Below are 23,968 nucleotides of genomic sequence, written 5' to 3'. Positions count from 1 at the left end.
CTTCTCCAGTGTTATGACTGTCTGCAGGGTAAGTTACTCCAGCATGCAGTAAGTTACTTAACTCCAGTAAGCTACTTTATTTGGAAGGATGCGGAATTTGATTTACTCTCCCCATCTGCAGCAGAGGCTGTTGGTTACCCAGCATCACTCACACTCAGTCCCTGCGTAAAGAAAATATCCTAAGGAAGTTCCGATGGATTCTAGACAAACATTTGCTTTACTGTCGAAGGCCTGTAAATGACAAAATTGAACTTTTACGGTGTGATTTTAGAAGACATGAAGATTCTAGGAAAGTATTTGATGCCTGACATTTTGAGAGGAAAAGCAGCTCAGCCACCAAATACAGATCGATCAGTGCAAAAATAATGTACATTCATCTGGAAAACGCATTACTGCATGCAAGGAGAGCTGTGATTTCATGAAATTTCATAACTGGAATTCCAGAAGGTTGCCTAGCTTCTCCTTTGCTGGCTTTGCACTTGCTTTTCTCTGTTCCACAAGGGTTAAAAAGCGAGGTGAGGAGATGCCTCAAGCCGACTGCGAGTCAAACGTAAATAAAGTCCCGCAGCGTTGGGTTTCTGTTGTGCCAACCCTTTCCAAAGCCACAAGCGCCTTCGGAAGGGGAGAAATTTTGGTTGTTGATTCAAAAGGCAGTTTTTCTTGGCGGCACGTGTGGCAGCGTTTGCCATCCAGATGGGCGCCCGAGGCCCCGTGGCGAGGGCTTATGCAAGGGGATGGCTTGGGAAGGGGGGGTCAGCAAAAACCCTCCTTTTTCCATCGGTTCTGCTCCCGATCCTGTCAGATCACATTCTGCTGCTGTGTAAAAGACAAAACAGCTGTTTAATCAACTTCTCTGTAAAATCATAGCTGTCAAAAATGACCTGGTGTGTGTTTATTGGCAGCTGCTCCCTAAAATCAGCAGCATTTATTTTGACTGAGCGTTACTGATTCAGTTGGGGTGATTCCATTTGTTTTGAGCACCAGGCTTTGATTTCAAGCAGTAAGTTGATCCTTTGGCAGTAAACACATCATATACTTCGATATGTTCCATTCCAAAACAGAGTGACGTCTGATAAACCCTGTGGGATTGTTTCTCCCAGTGAGCAAAAGAAATATTAATAGTAGGATCTTTGCTCGCTCACTCTGATCGTAAGTGAATGCTCTGAATGTGCAAAACTAAGAGGGAAATTTAACAGACAACTCCAAAGTATGGAATCCCGTAAGTGCATTTTTATTATGCAAAAAGAAGGTAAATTGTTATCATGAGCACATCAGGTATTTTGTTTGGAAGGAGATTGCTAGTGGCCGGTTAAGTCAAGCAAGTGTTGGAATCTTTAGGTCTGAATCTTCACGAAAAGCCATTAGGGATGAAAATGCTCGTGCAGTGTATGGAATGCTGCCATGGCAATTTTTAGCGGTACAGCTATAGTTACATGAAGCATGCGATTTTTCTTTCATGCTGAAACCCGAATGTTATATTCATCTATATATTTTTGAGAGGAAATGGAACATAGATCTTTTTTCAAGGCATTTTGTTTTATTTGCTGCATCATTTTCGATTTTTGCAAGGTGGTTTTTAGGGCAAGCAGTGTGTTTTCTTTTGAAAATTGGGGAAAAAAATGCAAACAAATGTATGTGATTTGTCCAGTATCATCACAGTGGAGCACCTCTCATGTAATATATGAGCTGGGGCAAGTCTGTAGTAGATGGTGTGAGGACTGTTCCATTTTCAGGTTATAAACCCTCTGATTTGGTCTGGAGTGATTTCGTGCTGTTTCACGGTGCTGTTGTTCTGACCTTTTCTAGCACTTGGCACCGGCTGTGAGGGACTTCGGGGTCGGAGTAAACGAACACACGCGGGGATGAAAATGCTGAAATTTCTTGCCAGAACGGTAAATTGGACGCTCCGCTAGATGGCATCATTTGATTGTGTGTGGCTGGCTCTTGGAAGCCAAAATTAATACAAATAGATTTCTAGAAAGGTGCTAAGGTGTGTCTGAATGGAGCAGCTCTTCTCTTTTAGAAAAGGATACAATACGTTGGTGGAATTTGGAGGTTCTAGATTCTAATTAATTTTATTTCTGGTTTTGAAACTTCTTATAGGGTCCTGTAGAATTTCAAGGGTTGTTTTAATTTGTAGAACATCGATATTTAAAATAATTAATTTTGTTTCCTTTGGTTCTGTGGTTTGTTAGAAAATAAATATTAAGGCAAATATTCTAAGTATTAATAAATATAAATAAAATATTCTGACAAATTAACTTTTAATGAAATTAGATATTAAATATTCTGACAATTCAAAGCTATTTATTATTTCTTTTGAGGAACATTACCAGAAAGAAATCTGTGTCAGATCTGCATATAAGCATCAAGAAGGTGCTGCCTTTTCTTGGGCAATGTTTGGTGTCAAAGTGCTTTTAATCTTTTAAAATACAAGCCATTCTATCTGTGTTTGACAAAGAGGAAGAACAGAGAAAGAGAGACCTCACACCTTTTGGGTTCTGCTGCTTTCTCATCAATTCAAAACCAAAGCAAGCAACCAACAGACTATCTGGCTGTTGGAGACCGGGTATTTTACCTGAAGCCGAAAGATATATAGGAATTGCTTACAACAGGTGAAAGGTCTGTTGCATTAGGCCTTTGATGTGTGATGCACGAGGTAGTTTCCAGCCGTCTGTCTGCATCCAGATCTGCAGCTTCACATTGACCCGGCTGTAACGACTGAAGAAGTGAAAAATTCCCTTTCACTGTAATTTGTTATTTGAGACACAAACCTGAATGTGCGACCACTTTGTATGCTGTTTGGTAGTTATTTAAAACAAGTTCATTTCTGAAATGTTTCCTCAACATGATAATGTGATATTATTGAGGAAAACTTTATTACCTGTTCTTCCAAATGGTCTACTGTTCTATTTGCCTAGAATTGTAATTGGCAGATTGTCTGAACAGTTAATTAGCAGCGGATAAGTAGTTGCTGATTGTAGTTTAACACTTTTTCTGGCTTTCTTTGATCCAGGTTCAGCAAAACGCACCCTTTTCATCCCAGAAAGTTTCTCTACCAGATAGATACTTAATTGAAACTTTGTTTTAGGAGCTGAGGTGAGAAAACATTGGTTTAAATTATTGACTTTCTTGAAATAGCAAAAATGTGCTGGCTCCATGTGTATTAGGAGATTTGAATTCTAAAAGGCAAAGGAGTGACAGAACGCTGCCTCAACCCGTTCCTGAGTATGGGGAATTTCATAGTAGTCCCAGTTTGGGGTAATTACACAACCTTGTTACTGGGATTTTGGGGCCACCGATGGGCCGATGTGAGGTCTGGCTGCAGAAACTGGTGTCCACAGTCTCGCTTTTATTCTACTTGCCTTGTCAAAGGTATGAAAAAACAACATTTAGAGTTTGGTTCCTTAATGTGCTGATGTGTGTATTTATGTAACACCCATGATGGCATCTGGAAGGCAGGAGAATGACGCAGTGTGAGTAATAGACTGCTGGAAAAAACAGGTTGTGGTGTCCCTAAAGTTCGTCCTTATTCCCTAAATTGTCTCATCACGTGCTCACACTGAAGGCCACTGACTTCACTGATGTTTTTCACATCTGGAGCGTTTCCTTGAACGTGCCTGGCTTTTTCAATCGTGTTCTTAGCGCTAGAGATGAATTTCCTCACTCTCTTGTCATGACAGATGTAGTTTTCTTGCTGTAGGTAAACCAATTCTGGGTGTTTTTTGTAAAGCAGTTGTAAAATTATAGATGATTCATTTTGTCATAAAGCTACCTAAGACAAGACTCCTCGTGGTCTCTAGGATAGAGTTGAGTTCCTGTTGTCCAAGTGGAAAGCGATTTGATTAACATGGATTTTTGAGGTTTATGTATTATTATAACTTAGTTGAAGAGTACAGTAAAAGAACCTGTTTTCTGTAGAATCGTGTTTGTGGAAATCCCCTTTAACCAGATCTTCTGTACATAGGAAAACAGGCTATTTCTTTTCTTTAAAAGCTGACAGTTGAAAATATCCTGAAAAACTTCACATTTTGTGAAAATTTATAGTGTTTGATTTTAGTATTTGACTGTTTTAAGTATTCCGGTTACTGACAGAGGTTTAGTAAATCCTTCTTTAGGCATGTGTAGCAGAATAGGATCTCAGTTGTATTTGAGGCTGTGCGAATAGAGTTTGCATTACAAAATGTGCACACTGTGGTGTATAAATTTATGGCTGTTTGAAAGGTGTGAATGTAACAGTGAAACAAAGGCACTAAAATGGAAAACAAGTAAGTGTTTGATAGCTGGATTTTCTTTCCTGATGTTGCCGTCCCCTCCTGCATCCCAACCCCAAACCCTTGGGTTTGGAGGGGAATCCACCTCCCAGCTGTGCACATTACCCCTCTCCAGCTGTCAAAGGAGTAAACAATTACTCTTCTTAAAATTATTTCAATATGGTTGATGCACGACCATAATTATGTTTGGATAATCAAAGCCTGAAGGCGCAAGAAGTAACTTCAGAGGTGCTTAATTTTTGCCTCCGCTGTTCCAGTATTTAGTACAGCAGATTTTGTTGTCATACGCTTCATAAAAAGAACTCCAAATGTATGACCCTTCTGTGAAAAAATGCGTTTTGTGAGCCAAACCCCCAAATAATCGCCCCTCTTCATGATTCTGTGCAGGCAGAATCTGAAGCCCTTGTTTTTCATAATAGCCGTCACGTTCTTGTCAATTAAACAAAGATTCTGTTCATCATTTTAATCATTTGCATTTTGAATATGACATCCTGTTGCTTTTTCTCCAGCCTTTAAAAATGATGTTGAATTTGGAAATGGAAGGAACAGTTAACCAAATCTGTTTGGATTACACATTTAATGTAAATATGTCTTTATTTTATACATATGGCTGTTAAATCCTCTGGGGATAACACTTTCCCTTATCTTTCAAAATGTAACAATAGCAGAGGGAATCTCAGGATAAACAGCAGCAAGGGAGCTCTGCCAAGTCCGGGAAAATAATGATTTACCTTTTAATTTTCTAAAGAAATGTGGTATTTGTGGAGAATGGGAAGCAGCACAAACCAGCAACGTCCAACTGCAAGCTCTTGACATGAAGTTTGTTTTTCAGGAGGCTGCTTTTCAATGCAGTATCAAGATGGAATATTTCATGTCTGGTTTTGATATTGCAAATGTCTTCTCTTCCTCCTCAATTTGTTCTTAATTAAATTTCGTTACAATTTACTGTTTTATGTGGATTGTTTTGTCTGCTGACTGACTTCTGACCTTTAAGAAAGAAAGGATTACTTTCTCAGGAACATTGTTTTCATGGGGTTTTCTAATTTTTTTTTTCTAATTAACTGTTAAAAAACCCAACAACTTCAACCCTTTCTCCCCCTGTTTTGTTCCTTAGATGCCCCAGAAGTTTGGGAGTATAGAGTCATTTCAGACACCATTGCTGATGATTTTTGCATTTGTACCAGAGCATCCTCACTGCATTTCCAAGCTTTTTTTGTTTTCCCTTTGAAACACAGAAAGATTTATTTAGTGCTGCACAAGCAACATTCTAGAACTTGTTGTGTCAGTCGTCTTTTTAGTTTTATAGGAACTTCGGCAAAAATGTGCTGTGTTTCTGATCTGCAAGGCAAAATTCAGTGTCCTGTACCTGCTGGCTTTGAAAGCTGACTGTAGTTTTCCTGCTGCACACCTGCCCTCCTCCTCAGCTGTTGTGTGATAAGATGTGAAGGTGGGTTCTCTCTTGCAAAGCGATTTCCCCTTTGCAGAACGGTCCGTGTGTCTGAATTCCTTGGTCTCTGTGTCCCAGGCTGCTCTTCTAGCCATAGCTGCTCTATAGAAATCGCTCCAGCTCTTGCGATTTATTAAATAACTGAACTGTTTAAAGTCTCTGGTGTGTTCTCCTAGAAAGCTTTGTTAGGAAGTGCGGTTCCCAAAGAAAGCAAACTTTGGACCCTTCATGTTTAAAAACAAGCACATCCTTTGTTTTCAAGGCAACCACCGCTTGTCCTAAAGAAAAAGATCGCGAAAAACACCGCCAGCCTTAGATGATCGAAATCCTTCACTCTTGTATAAGTGCATCTGTCTTCCAAAATACTGTTGTCTTTTTGCCAAAGTGCTGAATTATATTGCTGAATGTATTTTTTTAATGTATTTTTTTTTTTAGCAGGGTTGTTTTGTGGCTCATAGACACCGCACTGCTCACAAATTACAGCGCTTCACGCTGCTTTTGACTAGCAAATGTTCCAGAAAAGTCAAATCCCCTCTCACTGAAGTATTTCTGTCTTTTCCAATACGGACTTCCCTGAGTTCAGTGTCTCATTTGCAGTATCTCGCTTTAGTGCTGTCTTTCTGACTTTTGTTGGTGTTTGACATGCTGGGATGAGACAGCTGAGAGCTCTGCTGCATGGGATCGCTTATGGACAGAGAACAGAAAATCAGCACGCTTCAGTTTCTAATATTGTTTGCACGTGTTTTTGGGATGTATCTCTCTGCGCCAGGTAAATCATATTTCTAATATTACGGCGAACTTTTTATCTCCCTAAAAAATACCCCACTGTTGTTAGCATTAGATTTTTCTTCAGTCATCAGCGAAGTGTTGTGAAATGTGGTCGTTAAAGACCTGTTCATAAGAATAACAGTTTAGATTGTAGTACCAACTGGATAGATTTACGCATCTGAAACTCATTTAACTTTTATATCAACTATATTTGTAGTTAAAGGCTAATTTTTCATGCCTGATTTGCACATGCAGTTACTGTGACTGAGTGTTCGGTTACAGTAGAAATCCGTGTGAACAGCAGGCGATGGGTCTGTACCAGTTTTTACACCTTCCACCACTGCACCAGCCAAGTAGGGATTTTATGAATAAGGAAAAAGAAAGAAGCACATTGGACTTTGAAAATATGTGCTTGATGTCTCAGGTCCCTCTAGCCTGAAATCATCATCTCCGATTCTCCCCTGTTCAGCTCGTTGTCCGCATTCCATGTTTTCCTCTGTACTCGTGTTCTCTCCGTGGAGGTGATGGTCTCTCTGTCCGGTATTTCATGGCCATTCCTCATCACAGCGATTACATGATAGGTTCTGGGATCAGTAAGTAAAAGGTCATCTTTTCCTGCCTTCCCTCAACAGAACAATTTTTGGGATGTTTTGTACCGCAACTCTGGCCCCATGATCTGTCTTCAGGTCTTGTCTGGGTCTCCTGGGATGGATGGTCACTGCACCTGGGAATATCTGGTCCCAAATAACTTACACTGCTTTGAATTAAATGAAATCCAGGAATATCCCATGGATTACTCTGTAATAGTTAAAATTCCTAGCTGGACTGCTTTTCTGTGGGAGTTTTCTTCATTGATTCAGTCGCTTCTCTAGACAAAGCAGCACAGAATGTGAAAGTCATTAAAATGTATTTCTGAATGAAATGTGGACATTTTTTCAAAATGACCACAGAGCATATGACCATTTTATGTAGGACTGCACAAGTACTTCTGTATGTACTGACAGCATTGTATAAAGAGTTAAAGCACAACTATTTTTATTGGACATCACTGCAAACACTTATAAACCCATTTCTCTGTAGTGCGCATTAGTAATAGATTAGTCTGAGAAATGTGGTCTCAGTATTTACAGTACAGAATGTGCTTTCCTTTTGCTGACACCTATGGAAAGGAAACTGTTGTGGAGCAGCAGATGATACTTGCAGGCGATTTTCCTGCTTTTCTTGTCCGTTTTTGGGGACTGAACATCAGGATTGTGGAGCCGTCTCGAAGTAACGTCCTTGATGTCAGTGAAGAGTCGTGGGGCCTTTCAAGTGCTTTTGAGTTGGCTTTTTGATGCCAGTGTTTTCCTCCTGTGTGTTCTCTATTTCAAATTGTTCTTTGAACAGATCTATAATAAATAATTTAGAGCTTCGTAAAGCAATTGTGTTTAAAAATTATGATGATAACTTAAGAGATACAGGACTCCACTTGACTACGTTAGATTAGTAACCTGCAAATTTCCATTTCTGAGGACTCTTGGCTCATTTATAATACAAAGGAAAGTACAAAGCTGTCAGTGCAAAACTGGAGTTTTGTGGCTGTAGGCTTCAAATAATTTGTCTTACAGGAGCAGACCATGTCCTGTTCGTAGGGCTATAAAAAAAACTTAAGTATTTCACAGGATCAGGATTCTTTTGAAAAAAAAGTTGTAAACCCAGGAGGTTGAAAAGATTATTATATTTTCTAGGGTATCGAAATAAACTGATACCAAAAGGAAAATAAGAATTATAAGAGATCTTTCAAGCATAGTCACAATGAGTAAAAATGTATATGTCAGCTTTGGACTGAGTTTTAATTGCAGTATTGCACATTTAAATCTGAAAAGTTGAGAAATAGTGAAATTATATGTTCAGATAGTTCTGTTTTAATTAGCAGGTGTTGAACCTTTAGGTTTACCTTTTCAAGTGTGTTTTCTGCAGCCACGAGGGTTCTAAATTTCTCTTACCATACAGTCAAATGTCTTCAACTGTTGATGCTTTAAGCAGAACTCAAACCACTCTAAGGTCTACAATAAAACAGTGAAAGTCTGTAGCAGGACCTTGAAACCACTGGCAACGCGCAATGTGTTTCCTTCCCTGTTTTAAAGCAGTTTGTCCAGGTGTTGAAACAAATATTTGTCATACCTGCAATAGTATTTTTGCTCCCTCTTTTTTATATAACTGGGTTTCCCTTTTGGGTGTGGAGGTTGCAGGCGATCATGAACCTGGTTTAAGTCAGCAGTGGGACCCGGTCTCTTTGGGCTTTGTTTCAAAATACTCCATTCAACTCGTAAGTCAATGTTGTGTTTTATAAGAGTTTGGCAACTTAGCACCGAATATTGGAAAGCACGTAATGTGGCTCTTTAAATGACTTAATACTGGTAGTAACGTTTTCAGAAGATCATAATTTTGTATTGCGTCTTTATTGGGTTCTGATGAATTGTGAACTGCGCTTTAAAAGAGTTTGGTTTGTTTTTTTTTATATAGAGCTTTATCAGATGTGTTGTGGGGCACTATCCGTGATAAATAAAGCTTCATCCACTTTTGGCTTCAGAGTGCTGGATGCTTTTGTTGATCAGTGTTGCGCATCTTAAACGTAATAGTGCATTTTCCTTGGATAGAAGCTTAGATAAGGATATTTCATGGACCGCTGGCACTTTTAAATATATAACTGTGTATATGTATGATTGCTGAATTTGGTGTACAGCTGCTGAAGTCACACTGCTGCAGAGCTTTGGCATTTTTCATAATGTCGCTCTGTTCCTTTAGGCAGCGTCACGATCAGGGCAGTTCTAGAATGTTCAGAGTTTCTTTGATCACTTTGTGTGTATGACAGCACGTGTCTAAGCGTTTTTCAGAAAATACAGATTTGTGCTGATTGTCACCCCTTTGCGTTTCTCTCTAATAACAGGTCACTTATTTTACAAGTTCGGAATCACGGAATCAGACTGGTACCGAATCAAGCAAAGCATCGACTCCAAATGCCGAACAGCCTGGAGGCGGAAACAGCGCGGGCAGAGCCTGGCTGTGAAAAGCTTTTCAAGGCGAACACCTTCGTCATCGTCTTACAGCGGTTCAGGTAAAAAAAACACATCAACCCCAACGGAAATAGAACCTTATGGTAATAAGGCCATTTGGTTTTTAATATGCCTGGAAATTATTTTGATCTGATGTTGTATTGACAACAGGCGCATGTTGCACACACAAGTGTGAATATTTTTGTGTGACAAAGGCAAATGGAGAAACCCACATTTCTCACAATTGAATTTTTGGAGTGGATTTTATATTATTGTGCTTTTTTTAAAGTACCATTTATCGTCAGCAAAGAGGCCTCTCTATGGCGGTGTGTTTGTGTCTACAGTGCTCTTCAAGGCGTGGATCCAGGTACTAAGTGATGCCAGCCATTCCTAGTTAAATCATCGTGGGCTTTCAGTGCAAACCAACCACCTCCTGGTACTCTGAGCCCTTCGCAGCCTCATGGGGCTTCTCCCATTGGAGATCCCTGGTAGGATGAGTTGCTAATAACTGTTTCATCTACAAATTGCAATCACTCTTCTGGTTGCAGTACATTAACGAACCTAGAAAGGAAGAGAGGTGTGTGTGTGTTCACAAAGAGGGAGAAGAGACTTGGTCTCTAAACCAGTAGTAAAATACAGATTTGCCAGAATTGAAAGTGCCGTATTATTCCAGTGTGTGAGAGAGCTTGGTTTTGTTGGTTTGTACGATATCTGAACGCCTGGCTTCTCTTGAGATGCTTGAGAACGTCCACCCACAGCTGCTCACTGAAGAAATTCAGCACATGCAGCTTTGTGCTCTCATATGTTTTTTCTACCATGTTCAATTTTTTGAGTAGTAGGCCAGGATGTTTCTGCAACTCATGTTCTTAAGAGGAGTGGAGTGAATAAATCTCACTGTGTTCACTCCATTTAGTAGGACGTGCTAAGTTTTGTTCCTGAAGTATTTTTCTGTGAAGAAATTAAATACATTGTAGGTGATTCTATATTTCCATATAGGTATGTAGGCATGAATAATAATAACAAATGAAAAATACTGACCTAAGAAGTGTTCTCTTAGGACATTTCTGGCTCATGCTTTTAATATAAAGCAGTGTTACGGGACATTTGTACATCATATATTAAAACCAGTGTTTTGGAAGTGAGCCCAAAGAAAAGGAAGTAAGTTTATTTGCCTGCATAAAATTTTTGGTTGCATGTTAACACTAACCACTGTATCTCAGGCAAAGAATGCCAAAATATGCTTTCAGTGGAAAATTTTATGTGTTGGAACTGAGAATCATATCCAAAATTCTCAAATTAAAACAACTAATCAATGTAATGTTAACCATAAGCCATATATGTTGATGGGATTTTTATTTTCAGTGTCTTAACAATCGGCGTTTTAGAATAAAAATGCAGTAGTAAGTGAATATTATGGGCCTGTGCTCATTAGACCGTACTCCTTGGCCGTTGTTGGGATTTATTATTAAAAAATATGAAATCTTAATCTCCTGGTTTGGAGATATGTGGAAACCAATGTAGAGATGTGTAACTTAGACTAGGCTCTGTGAATTCTTGTCTTCAAAAATCCATAAGATAATAAGTTTTGGTGGTTTTCGTTGTGCTTAAGTTGAAAACTCATTTGTTTTCCTCTTGGCTTCAGTAAGCTGATTTGTGAGTAATTTTTTCCATGGGTACAGAGACACCCGAGTTAACTCGTGGCATTTCAGTGATGTGCAGGTGGAATCGCGTGGTACGGACGCTCACCAGCTGGTGCTACAAGAGCCCCCATGGTGTTTTGGGCTGGGTGCCCAGGGATGCTCGTGTGGCTGGAGCTGAGCCGGCTCCTTCGCTCCGTCCATCTCAGGATTTCCCCAGGGGATTTGATCCCACCTGGGTCTCCCACTGTACAGGTGACCTCCCAAGTCCCCAAATAGCAAAGAGGTCCTTGGAAAGGTGGCTTTTGTCCTGAAGGTGGTGACGGTTGGCTGAGGCGCCTTGGCATGTTGGCAGGACTCTACCGAAGGCGCAGCCAAAAGCAGCGCACCAGCAATGACATTAACAGCTGCCTTTGCTAACGGTATGTGAAAACACTCCCATGGATTCAGAACCTTGTGTTAATATTCTTTAAAATACTGCTCTTACTCAGAATGTCGTTGGCATCATTTTCTGGGAGGCTGTAAAGATGTGAGATGAATTCACTGCTGCATTCGCACCCGCTGTGAAAAAGCTCCTAGGAAAACCAGACTGCTTTTCTGAATCGAGTAGTCCTTGGAAAAAATAATTTGCATTCCAAAATCAGTGAGAGTGGTATTTCACCTGAAGGAAGAACAGGAGGTATGAGGAAAAACAAGAGAGCAGTTTGAGAGGCTTGATGATTAAATAGAGAAAAGAGAAGAAAAGATGCAAGGGAAAACGTAGATTCACACATGTTTAAGAAGGTAACTTTTGCATGACAGGGCTGTAACTCCACCGCTCTGTTCAGGTAACTCCGTGAACTGCTCAGACTTTGCCTTTGTGATTCGACGTCCCTGGAACCCCTCGATGGAATTACAGCATCATAATTCACAGGCATCTGTTCCTTATTATACACACTGTAGAGTGGATGGAGCGGAATTCCTGCTGCCAGCGAGCAGGAAGGAGAAGTCATATTTCACAGCTCTGAAGTAAAGGAGGTCTGTATTTCACAGTTATGACAACATAGCTGTCAAATACGGCTTTTTAAAGTGTTACATATGAACCCAGACAGTTTTTATGGTAACATTTGTTTCAGGGGGCAATTTAAGGTGAGCCTTGAAGGACCTGGAATTTGGCTACTTGAGAAACTGTCTTTCCCGCTATTGTTGGTTGTATTAGAGCTGTTAAAATCAGCTTCTCAGTGCATTATGTCAGGTCTCCACCTGCTGTGGCTGCTGCCGGCTGCACAATACCTGTCTTTGCTTGCACCAACTAATAGATTACTCCATGTCAGTTAATTAGCTATGAGAATTAAGCTACGTGAATGACGTAGAGAAGCAGGAGGCTCAACCCATAGTCCTCATGTAGCTTTATAAGTTTTTAGTGTAATTCTCTGATAGCGTTCAAGGGGTAAGAGCTTCAGAGGAGCTGAGCTGCGAAGATGTGTCTAAGGAAGCTGGTAGGAAACTCTAAATGAATATGTGTCTTTCACCCCCAAAGATATTAATTGAGATTGTTCTATAATGAATTGACTATGCAGCTTTACAGTCGACACAACATTTATAGGTTGCATTAAGTTGTAACAGACTGTTTTATTTAGGCAGAAATTGGTTTTCCGTATTTTACCTGGCTCTTCTCTTTGAAGCTGTTGCCTTTTGCTGGAATTGAGGTATTAATTGTAGTGGTTTGCTCTGCTCTTCTTGGACCCAACACTTCAGTCTTTAATGTGTGCTTCTATTTATTTAATTTTTTTTGGACAAGAGTTATGCACATGGCTGCCATGATAATTTAACTAGATATTCTTTTTAGAAACGCCAGCAGTCTTTGGAGGGAAGGCAGTAGGAAATGAGGTTTTTGGGAGGAGGATTAATTGGAGAGTGCCTTCTCCCTTTCTTTTAATTTCTCTTAAGATTGTTAAGGCTGTTATCACAGTTTTCCATGTTGGAATTTTTAATTAGTTCTATGACTTTGGGATTTATATGTAGATTTAGGCTGAAGTGCTCAGCCTATGCCAAGATGTCACATATAAAAAGGGATGTGCAGCCAAATCTTCAAAGCTGTTCTGCAAAATTGGAGGCATTTAGCACTGGATGAGTCAGGTTGAGATAAGGGCTTGCAGTATACACTTTTATTTCTATTAATTGTTGGGTGATGGTGTTTTTCCTGCTTTTTATTCTTGAGGATGGCCTTGCTATATCTGACCATTAACCTTTCCTCAATAGGACTGAACATCAGGGAAGCACCAAAGAATGTCCTAGTTTGTAGGTGCAAGTGTGAGGGTGGGAGCTTGTGCACTAGGAAAAGAATTCTGAATAACAACACGGAAGGAGAATAAACACAAACCCAGAGTCTGCACCTCCTGCGTGTCCTTCCAAAAGGAGAAACCAGATGCTCAACTGATAAATACGAAATAGAATAGGCAAGAATTAGAAAATGCCAAAGGTTTTGCCTTTAAAGTGACGAATTTTAAAGCTGCTCTCAGCCGAGAGTTAAACACACATATTCTTGAAACGGTTACAAATTACATTTGTCTGACAAGTCTGATCCTGGCAATGTGTGTGGAAGATGAACTGTGGCGATGTGACAGCAAAGCTGCTTCGGTGGGCGATTGCGCCAACTCCTCAACGTCCATCTGAGAGCACAACCTCACTTGGGCTCAGAAACACGTGCAGCAAACAAATGGAAAATGTGAAAGGTCCCATTTCAGCTTGGGAGGAGGGAATATTTCAGCAGTTTATATTTTTTTTCCCCAGTATCACAACTTTATCACCAGGGTCAGTGCAGCATCTTCCATTGCGTGGGTGGCTCCAGAGCGGCTCCGTGCAGCGAAGGCGCTTTGGCGGTGTCACGGGCAACGTGCTCCGTAGTAGCACCAGAGAAACCATTCGGTTCGTGTCCAAGTGCCCTTTTGTAACTCGTGCAACGGAAAATTTCGAAGCACGAGTTCAGCTGTTGGGCTTCTCTGTGCCAGGGATTCTCTAATACATCAAAGTTGTAAATGTGGGGCTAGATAGTTTACATGATAGTGATTTATAACTGTTGACATATCCTCTATTCAAGCTGTGTGCTATTCATGTTGGTGTTTGTTTTTAATGGGGAATGTTTGAAAGTGGATAAATATTACTTTTGTCTGGTCAGAGATTCAGAGGGGAAAAACAATACTTATAAAGGATGTTTTGTTTTTAGACACTGTTGAATCCTTTCCTTCTAAGAAAAAAACTCCGCCAAAATCCAACAAAGAAAAATAAAAAAAGAAAGAAAACCCAACTGTGGTTGTTACAGTGAAGCCAAACTGAAATCTATTTATAAGTGACAACACGAGATGTACAGTGTGTTGAATTCAGCCTGTGTCACTTGATCCCACCTCCAAAAAGTGTAATCAATTCTGGCATCTGTGAAGCAAAGATGGTTTACAAATAAAGGCCTTTGGACTTTACAGTTAAAAATGTATTTCAAGATGTGCTTAGGATATAATGCAAATAGATACTTTTATCTGCTGCAGCTCTTGTTTCTTCATTACTCTTTTATTTAATAACTTACTTAATCAGAAAATAAATAGTCATTACAAATGAGTGTTTTCTCAGCAGTACAGCATTGCAGTCTGTGTCATGGGCAGTGTAATCTAGAGGAAGAGCGCTGCTAGAAGGTTATTAAATCTCCAAGTGAAACACGGGTTTTTCCTCACCCATGTCCAGATTTGCTGTCTGTGTATGTGTATTTACATTCATACTCTATATGTCTGCACACACGAAGTTCTGTATGTATGCATGTGTGTGTATACACACACATCTCAATGAAGAAATAAGTATTGGGACACTGCAGTTTGACCAGAAGTTGAGTTGTAACTTGACTCTGCTGTTGAATTACATGGGAAGCAGGATGGAAAGACAAAACCCCAGCAGGCTGGACCAGCAGTACCTGTGAGAAGCAGTGAGGTGAATTACTGGGCTTTCTTAGCCATTTATCATCCTAATAAAAGGCTATCTGTAAAATAAAAAATACTGGAAATGCATAAAGTATTATTCAGACTGACAAAATGGAGATGAGAGAAGAAGCAAAAGGCAAAGAGGCTCAGGCAGATGATTTTTCTAGAATATCCGTTACTTTCAGTGACTGTGACAAAGCCACTGGCAATGGAAAGCGTGATCCTGTATTAGAATTGGAACAGTTCACATTCTTATTTGGTTGACAGTTTCTCATGCTGGGTACAGGGCTTTTCGACCAATTGTGGTTTGTTAATCCCATCTGGAATTCTGCCCAGCAAACTGCCCTTCGACAGCCGTGCTGGAATTGCACAGCGAGCAACAGGACTAGAAGAAATTATAAATATTCTGCAGTTACCTACCAGTCAAATGTAAGGGATTGAAGATGTATGTCCAATAGCAAAAACATGTGCTTGTTCTGTTTCACTCAGTTACTGCGTAAGTGTTCTGGTTGTAGTTACAGATTTGCAGATCGTTAACATAATTAGAACTGTCTAGTTGAATTGTTAAGCAACTGAACTTTTCAACAATTAAGTAAATACTAGTTTGGTGGTTTTGAGTTAGTTTCCAGTTCCTGTATTTAGACTTTAAAATTATCTTCGTCCACAAGCATTTACAGACAGGATGAAAAAAATCCAAAAGGATGATTTTATTAAAGAACATTTCCATTAAAATATTTGTATGAGTGGATAAAGCTCCTTCTTGCAAAATTAACATTCTCTTTTCAGTCTAAATCTTAGAGTGTTAAGTAGAAGTATTAAAATTTTGCGAAACATGGTTTCCTGCTGTGTTGGTTCAGAAAAAAACGAACCGTCATTTTAAAAATCGAAATATATCAGCTGTATGTGAGCAGGATGAGATCTGTCTGGTGCTTATTTAGACAATACATAAAGTCTCGTAAGGAAATGGCCTACAGTGGAAGTAGAGTGACACCTCTTCTTAAATATTTTCTTTCTAATTTCCAGTAACTGAACAGCTTGAAAGGCCGATAGTATTGAATCTTACTACATGTTAGATGTAAATGTGTTTTGTGTTGCCTTGTCAGGGCAATAAATAATTTAGAAAAATAGTAAAACACTTAATACTTCAGAGACTGCTTCAGAGACTTCATTCAATATATTTTTATGACATAGCAAAAGACACATGTTAAACGTGTTTACGGGAATGCTGTATGTAAAAAAGTATTCCTTCAAATATATTAGTCTAAAAGCCCTTAATGACAGCCCCGTTCTCCAAGATGTCTCAAATTAAAAACAAAAGTAAGAAAATCAGGACTGATGCTGAATCTTAGTGTGATACTGCGAGATTTGCAGGTTTTTCCTACCAGTGTGAACTTGAACTGGTCATTTGTGCTGCAAAACAAAAGTGTCATTGATTGATAGTTCTAGTTGATTTTCCTGATTCCTAAAAGGACGGATGGTTCCCAGTGATACCTTCACCTGCTCATGGTGCCTTAATCTCTAGGAAGACCCATACACAGTATTAGTGTCTGGTCCTTTCAGTACAATTATTGACATTATTAGTGTCTCAGTTTCACTGACACCAAATGCATTAAAAAAATTGCTTTAAACCAGTGTGAGGTAGTGTTGAAATTCACCCAGGTCAAGAAATCAACCTGCTTTTTTGAAGTTAAAAATAATAATTCCAGACTTGGGTGTGTTAGCATGAATTATAAATGATGGATCTTGAAAAACAATGGAGAGGTATCCTTCATATAATGACTTCAATTTTACAGGATGGCTTTTCAAATATATCCTGGTGGTGGCACTGATAGTTCTCAGCTGCACAGGTGACCAAAATAAAGGGTAGAACTGCTTAGGAAATGTGTGTGGTTTTGCTGGGATGCAACTTTTACAGTTGCAGAATCTTCAATCTGTAATCAGAAGATGCTTTTTAAATGTGTGCTTCCTCAGAGACAAAATAGCCCTTGGAATTGTAGCAAATCTACAGGTGAGCAGTGACCACGCATTGATGGCTAAATGATCTGCATCTCCTTACTGACCGCATTTGTTTTCCACAGATTTTAAGCATGCGTTGTTGCATGGCCATTGGTATGAGATCTATAAGAATAACCCTGGATTTTTGTCTCTCTTTCAGAGGGTTCGCAGGGTTCGGTTTCAGCTGCTACCGAGCTCCAGCAGAACCAGCCGCAGGCGCTTCACTACGCGCTCGCCAACGCGCAGCAGGTCCAGATCCACCAGATCGGGGAAGACGGCCAAGTCCAAGTAGTATGTACTCCGCTTTTTCTACATCATCCCGTTTAAACTATCTGGATTCTTGCAAGCTTTGCTTCAGCTGAAATTTAATTTTTTATTTTGAAAAAGTGACCTGTCATCGCTGCTTAGGCGTGATTTTCAGAAAATAAACAGGGAAGGGTCATGAAAGATGTTTTAGAGTTACTTGGCAAAACTCTTCACATAGGGTTTGCACACACATAAATGCATGTTCATTACTGTATCTAGAATTTACTCATTTCTACCTGGTCATTTGTTTTAATAATAATAGCAGAACTACTAAGTGCACGATTTAAACTTCAGAGGTAGTTTTATCTATGATTTTCAAAACAAGAATACATTTATTTATTTTCATTTTTAATGAACTTGGCTTCTGAGGCATTTTTGAACATCTGTTAGCTGAATCCTTTACATGTGTATTCATTTAGATACATGTATATAAGTCAAAGTTATAAATATTGATGGTTTTTTAATCCTACCATAACTTAGGCCATGATTATTTTTATATATGATACTCTGAAAAAAGTCTCCTTGGCTTTAATTCTTGTGTGCCACAATTTGACTACAGGGATTGTTTTCAATTCAAATTAAAAAAAAAAAGCAGGAGAAAATAATGAAATACTGGTTTGTGTGGCATTTCTGACATGCAGCGTTCAGGAATACTGGTGTAGATCTGTGCACTTATTCTCCTGTGGTAGAAACCTGAGGATTTAATGTGTGAAATCTGTCTACCATTAGTTTTTTAAATCTTCAGGCTTTGGGTTTATGCGCAGGCACATAACATATAAACTTTTTCAGCGATGGTTTTAGTGTTTTGAAGGTACTTTGGTTAGAAACTGGGCTAAAGAAACAGGCAGAAATGGGCAAATAAACAAGAATTCCTGAGAGATATAAATCGAGAATCTAAACTGTGGTACCCAGTGTTCGGGCTGTTGCAAAGGTTTTAGTCAATGCCATTGCAAAGAAGAGTCTGAAGCAGGATAACGAAGCATCTTTGGTAAATATTTATAGTGTTCTCTCCTCAAATGAGAGAAGCAGCAAGTCTGCCCAATTTAATAATTTACACATAAAGACTGAAAACTCTCTGTTGACACTGGAATACTCAGTGTGGTCATGTAGAGCTGCAAACTGTAAGCGTGCAAAGGGCGACGGTGAAAGAAATATGATGAAAAATGGGCTATGAAGGGCAGGTGCTTTTGGAATATCATCAAAAAAGACACGTCTGTAAGGCCTGCAGAAGGTTTAGCGGAGTAGCAGTAGAATCAGAGGAGAAAAGTGTCACGGAAATTGGGGGACAAGTGTTGAAGGCAACTCACAGAGCTGGAAGTGTGGATTAGAAGGACTTATATGTTAGCCGGAATATTTTTTTAAGGAGTGCATGGAAATGGAAGGAGTTTGAGATGAAAGTGATGGAGAGGAACTCCAGCCAGCAATGGGAAGAGACGTGGAGAGGAGGCTGCAACAGAGAGCACGTTCTTCCAAAGGAGAAAAGTTGCTTATGAACTTGGAGAAAGGAAAGAACTGGAGTGTAAGGGATGGTGGGAACTGTCGGCTGTGGGATCTGGATGGGGCTGGAAAGTCTGGGCCGCCCCTTTGGTTTTCAGAGGGATTTTTCCGTTCCTGTTACATACCTGGACACCATATGATCTAAATGGAAGTCAAGGAGCTAATCCTGGAGAACAATTGCTTAACTGAACTGGATCCTAAATGCTTTGAGTTGCTATTCTCAAACTTGGAAGAGGACCAAAGAGAAGTTTGAGAAATCAACTTACAAACTTCTTTTTCCCTCCTGTCAGCTGGGAGCATCCTCAGTGAAATAATGCTCCTTCTGCAGGAACTGCCCGCAAAGGTTCCACTTCACTTCTGCCGTAACGTTACAGTATTATTGTTTGAATTTCTTTGTATCTTGGTTTCCCTATATATTTTAAAGAGCATATTTTCTTAATTGCTGTATAGATCTTTTTATGAGATTTAACTGATTGCTGAAAAGTAGTTTTCAAGTCTAGAAAGGCAAGGTAGACGGGAAAATAATACAAAATACATGCACATAATAGACAAAATGGTTGTGTTTATAGATCTAAGTGATGAAAGTTTGCCTCATTAAAAGAGCTGGACCAGTCAACTGTAATTTAAATTGATTGTGGAATCTGGGAAAAATTCACTACAACCATCACCTTCTCCCTCTTCCCTTTGGTCAAAAAGAATTACTTACATTTGCAGACACTATGAATGGATCTTTTAACTGTTCAGTGCTTTTCCCTGGGAGCCCCGAGAGCTTGATGTTAAGGAGGGAAAGTGATTCTAATCTCAACACGGACTGGGCTGTGCTCTGATTTTATATACAGTCTCTATTGTCAGAGTGATACTTTCAGTATGTTTTTTCTCCCTATAAATAGACAGTTTCCTTCCAAAGGAAATGAAACTGTTTGAAATAGAGGGATCTGTGTTTCTTTGAAAATCACATGCAATTGTTCTTGTGTTATAAAATAAAAGCAGCCTTTGACAGAATTCCAAATGATTATCTTTAATCTCTGTCTCATGCAGGCATATTAAAATGAACACAAAGCCTTCTAAACCCTGAAGTAGGTTATTTAGAATCCAATCTCCCTTCAGGTAAATCACAGTAGCAAAGACTTCGGACTGGTCAGGATGCACAAGGAATTCCATCCACACCATGGCCATGTTTTGATCAAATCGTGGGCCTGATGCCGCTCTGAAGTGGTGGGGATGGTCAGCAATACCAAGTGTTAACATTATTAAAACTCTTAGGGAAGATTTTCCACTAACATAAACCAGCTTAACAACATTCAAATTAATGACTTCATGACGATTTATGGCAGATTGAAAGACGGTCGGTGGCGTGGTGCTGTACTTCACCACAACTATGTGAATGTACAAAGGTATATGGACACTTACAGATATGTTTTAAAACCTCACACTTAGTGAGTAGTTTGTCTTGTCGATACGTTTTAAGAACTGAGTTTCCAAGGTCTTCAAATGCAATTAATGTTTTAGGCATAGTGCTAATTGACCGAAGCAAGTTAGTCCTATGTTTTGTGCATCAAAAATGCAGATGCTGTGTCTATGGAGAAATGCGCTACATCAGCATTATTTACTATTATGCTCGTTTTCTTTCCTCTTATGTGAAAATGAACCATTCTTTCTTCAAAGTCCTTCTGCTTATACTTTGCGTAAAAAGATGGGGAAATATGGACGCACTGTTTTAACGCTGTCTTTAGTGCTTTTTGTTGAATATGCATTTCACTTCCATGCATTAAGCTGTAATGAATCCAAAGTAATAGCTTCTTCCTCTGGTTATGATTTTCACCTGATGCTCCTTGGTGTTTTCTTTCGTTGCGGATCCCGCAGGGTCATCTCCACATCGCCCAGGTGCCCCAGGGCGAGCAGGTCCAGATCACTCAGGACAGCGAGGTGAGCGAAGAGGGGGAGATGCTGGGGGGAACTCGCAGCCCTGGCCCTATTAATATTTTTTTAAAAATTCAATATCTAAAAATATTAATCCGTTCTTATAAAACGTAAGATCTGCTCCAATGCACAGTGTGGGTAGAAGTGAGAGTGTGTCGTGGAGCAGGGGTGAAATGTGCCTTTGGCCACTAAATGCAATACGATATTTCTCTGTTTTGGGCTTTTTTTCCCTTCCCTTGCCCAGCCAAGACAGTTCCGTGTGTGTGTTCTGCTAATGATTGTTGAATGTGGCTGTTGATCTTGGCTGGAAATTTAGTAATTACGGAGTAAATTACTTAGGTGCTTGCACTGCCATGGAGAAATGAAATGATTTAATTAGGTTTATGAACTAAATGTGTTCAGAATACTCAGTGTCTTTAATTGTGGGAACTGTTGAACAGGAGCTGGAGAAACCTTCAGCCGCCATCTAGTGAAGATGGATTGCAGAACGAAGTGAACTTATCTTTGTTACTGACCAAGTAATCTGGCACTGCAGTATTTGTGCTTCCTAATTTTTTCCATAAAAATAGTACAGTAGAATAGAAATGGATAAATCCAGCCCTGAACCCTCCAATTTGGCCTTTTTTTTAACCACTTGGGCAAAAGAGCAAAAAAGCCAGGTAAATTTACCTGAGTGCGAGTGCTGTTGTTGTTTATCTAAGAAAGTACAGAGGTTTCTAACTGCTCAGACGGCTGTTAGATTAGTTTGCTCACGTGAAGAAACAATAGCAAAGTAAGGTTAAAGAGAAATGCAGAATACAATTTTAATTTATACGATATCACTGTTGAGCTTTTTTATTCAATGTTAAGCATATCTGCTTGTGGGTTGGTTTAATCCTTTTCCAAACTACCCTAAATCACATCTCATAAAACCACTTTTGGTGTGGAGGAATACTGTTAGCTATCGTAGAAAAAACATGATTTTAAATATTATATAAATATTATAGTTAAAGGCAGTTTTCTTTGAAGAGCTTGTCAGACCTAGAGAGAAATGAGAAAAGATCAAAATGTTCTGGATCTAGAGGAATTAATGGTGTGATTCAACAAACCTGAAACAATTGTTGGGTAAAGAGCCACTGAAAAAAATGTGGTTCAGCAGATCCGGGTTGTGATTGATCCCGAGGGTCCAGCACATCCCGTGCCCAGTCGCTTCGTCTGAAGTTCCTGTATGTGCGACTTTTAAGGGCGACGTTTGTCCAAGACAGATGAAAACATCTGGTTTTAAATTTATTACCATGCACACAGCTTCAAATAAAAGGAAGTGCTGCCAGTAAGAGAAAACACAGAAAACGTGCAAATCAAAGAATTGCTGTTTTTTTCCTCAAAGTAATGTGCTATTTCACTGCACGTCTGTGTTTGGGAAACTGTTTTTTTTCCTTAATCTAAGTGTGCCTTTAACATCTCTGAGCATATGAATAAAACTTCATTTTGGGAAGAATACTGCTTTCCTTTTTAGATTTTATAGATACAGTTTCCTTTAAAATACTTTGCATATTGAGAATTTTTTGTAGTAGATGTAATTCCTGTAACACAACTATGTTGGTCTTCCCTATCGAATTTTGGTAAAATAAAAAAATCTGTTAGTATAGGCAGTAACTTTATGATAAGTAGCAAATAGCGCTCCATACATGTAAAAGAATTGCGCTGCTCATTCCAGTTCAGTCAGGGTTTTCATTTAAATTGGAAGTTTAGGATAAATAAGGAAAAATAAAAATCTTACCTCAAAAGCCATGCAAACAAACTTTGCATGAAAATCCTGTAACTTTCAAAAACCAAAATGTGCTGGTGCTGAAAAACCTCCTCACTTTTGGAGCTGTTTATCCCGTGTGGTTAAATGCTGACCATTGAATTTTAGCTGGATTGCCAAAATAACTCTCAGCAGATTTTCCTAAATTAATAGATTTCCTTAATATTGAAGTTGTTTAATCATGAAATGAGAAACAGGCCTTTTGCAGGACAGAGCAACTTTTTTAAATTCCAAAGTTGTACTTATTGCCAATGCTCTTATTTTTCAGGGCAACCTGCAGATACATCAAGTTCATGTGGGTCAAGATGGGCAGGTAGGAACGAAACTGAGTTTTAAACAACATTTTTACTTTGGTCTTTAAAATTAATGTTGCAGTTGGAATGATCTCACGTTATTAGTGGCCGTTTTAAAGAGGAAAATCTATTCTGGTCTTTTAAAATAAACAACTTGCAAAATGCTAAGATGCAAGTGAAGTATTTTGTCTGTGGACTCCGAGTATTTGACCGAGTTTATTTCATTACTTCTGCAAGACACTTTTTATTGTTTATTGTTTTATACCTCCTTGGCCTCTTCACCGTCACGTTTACTGACTGGATTGATCACATCGTGCACAGTCTGTTCTTTTTTATCAGCGGTCGCTGTGGCCAGATGTGGGTTGCAGTCCTTACAAACACAAGAACATTTATTGCTGAGGTTTAAGCAGCTATTTTTTCATTATACAGCTGTCTTGGGAGAAAGGGATCTTTCACATCTGCTTTTGTTCTTTTTTGATAAGAGGGCTTTATCAGGTGCTTATGTACATATGAGGTACGAAAAAGCAGCTTTTACTTTGAGTGATGAGTCAAGGAGTGATTAAATTAGCAGAATTTCCATGTCAGGTGTCAACAAAATTGCTAACATTTGATGTCAGACACACTTTACTAAATGTTGAGCTATATGAACATATCCACAGCATAAAATAAGCAGCTTTCTGGCCAGACCGCTCGACTAAATGTGTTCTGAATTTTTTGTTGTTCCTGTTGAATATTAATAAGTTGTGAAGCATATGGCTACAACTTGAATTGAGTTGAAAAGGCTCACGTCGTGAACTCAAAGACCTCGAGAAGTTACCAGCACTCTGAACTTTTGACCATGTATAGGGAAGGGAAAACTAACTTGTATTTTAATAACAACAATAATAACCACAACAGCTTTAAGTGTTTTTTACTGAGACTTTAATCAGATGTACTTTTGCAGAATTGCGATTAGGAAAAGTGATTTTTTTGGAGACGTGTCAGAACCTTTGTTTTAGTATTAATTGTTCAAATTACATCTGTCCAAATTACCTCTAAATGACTAGCAGAATAAGGCTACAGTGGA

The 23,968-nt window shown here is 39.2% G+C and overlaps 1 protein-coding gene across 4 annotated transcripts in view; it reads left to right on the top strand.

Moving 5' to 3' along the window:
* The window catches only part of BANP (BTG3 associated nuclear protein), a 129,885-nt gene that overhangs the window by 48,347 nt on the left and 57,570 nt on the right, over nt 1-23,968 (top strand). For 2 of the 4 annotated variants that reach the window (XM_071814565.1, XM_071814566.1), the window contains exons 8-11: nt 9,419-9,586; nt 17,261-17,391; nt 20,758-20,829; nt 22,878-22,922. In XM_071814565.1, the coding sequence (XP_071670666.1) occupies nt 9,419-9,586; nt 17,261-17,391; nt 20,758-20,829; nt 22,878-22,922 (416 nt within the window). Of the gene's footprint in view, nt 1-9,418; nt 9,587-17,260; nt 17,392-18,769; nt 20,730-20,757; nt 20,830-22,877; nt 22,923-23,968 lie in introns of those variants that run through there. The other 2 variants (XM_065848137.2, XM_071814567.1) reach the window with 2 other exon arrangements.

Source organism: Patagioenas fasciata, chromosome 13, assembly GCF_037038585.1.
Source record: "Patagioenas fasciata isolate bPatFas1 chromosome 13, bPatFas1.hap1, whole genome shotgun sequence".
NCBI lineage: Eukaryota > Metazoa > Chordata > Aves > Columbiformes > Columbidae > Patagioenas > Patagioenas fasciata.
This window is presented reverse-complemented; position numbering and strand designations above follow the sequence as displayed.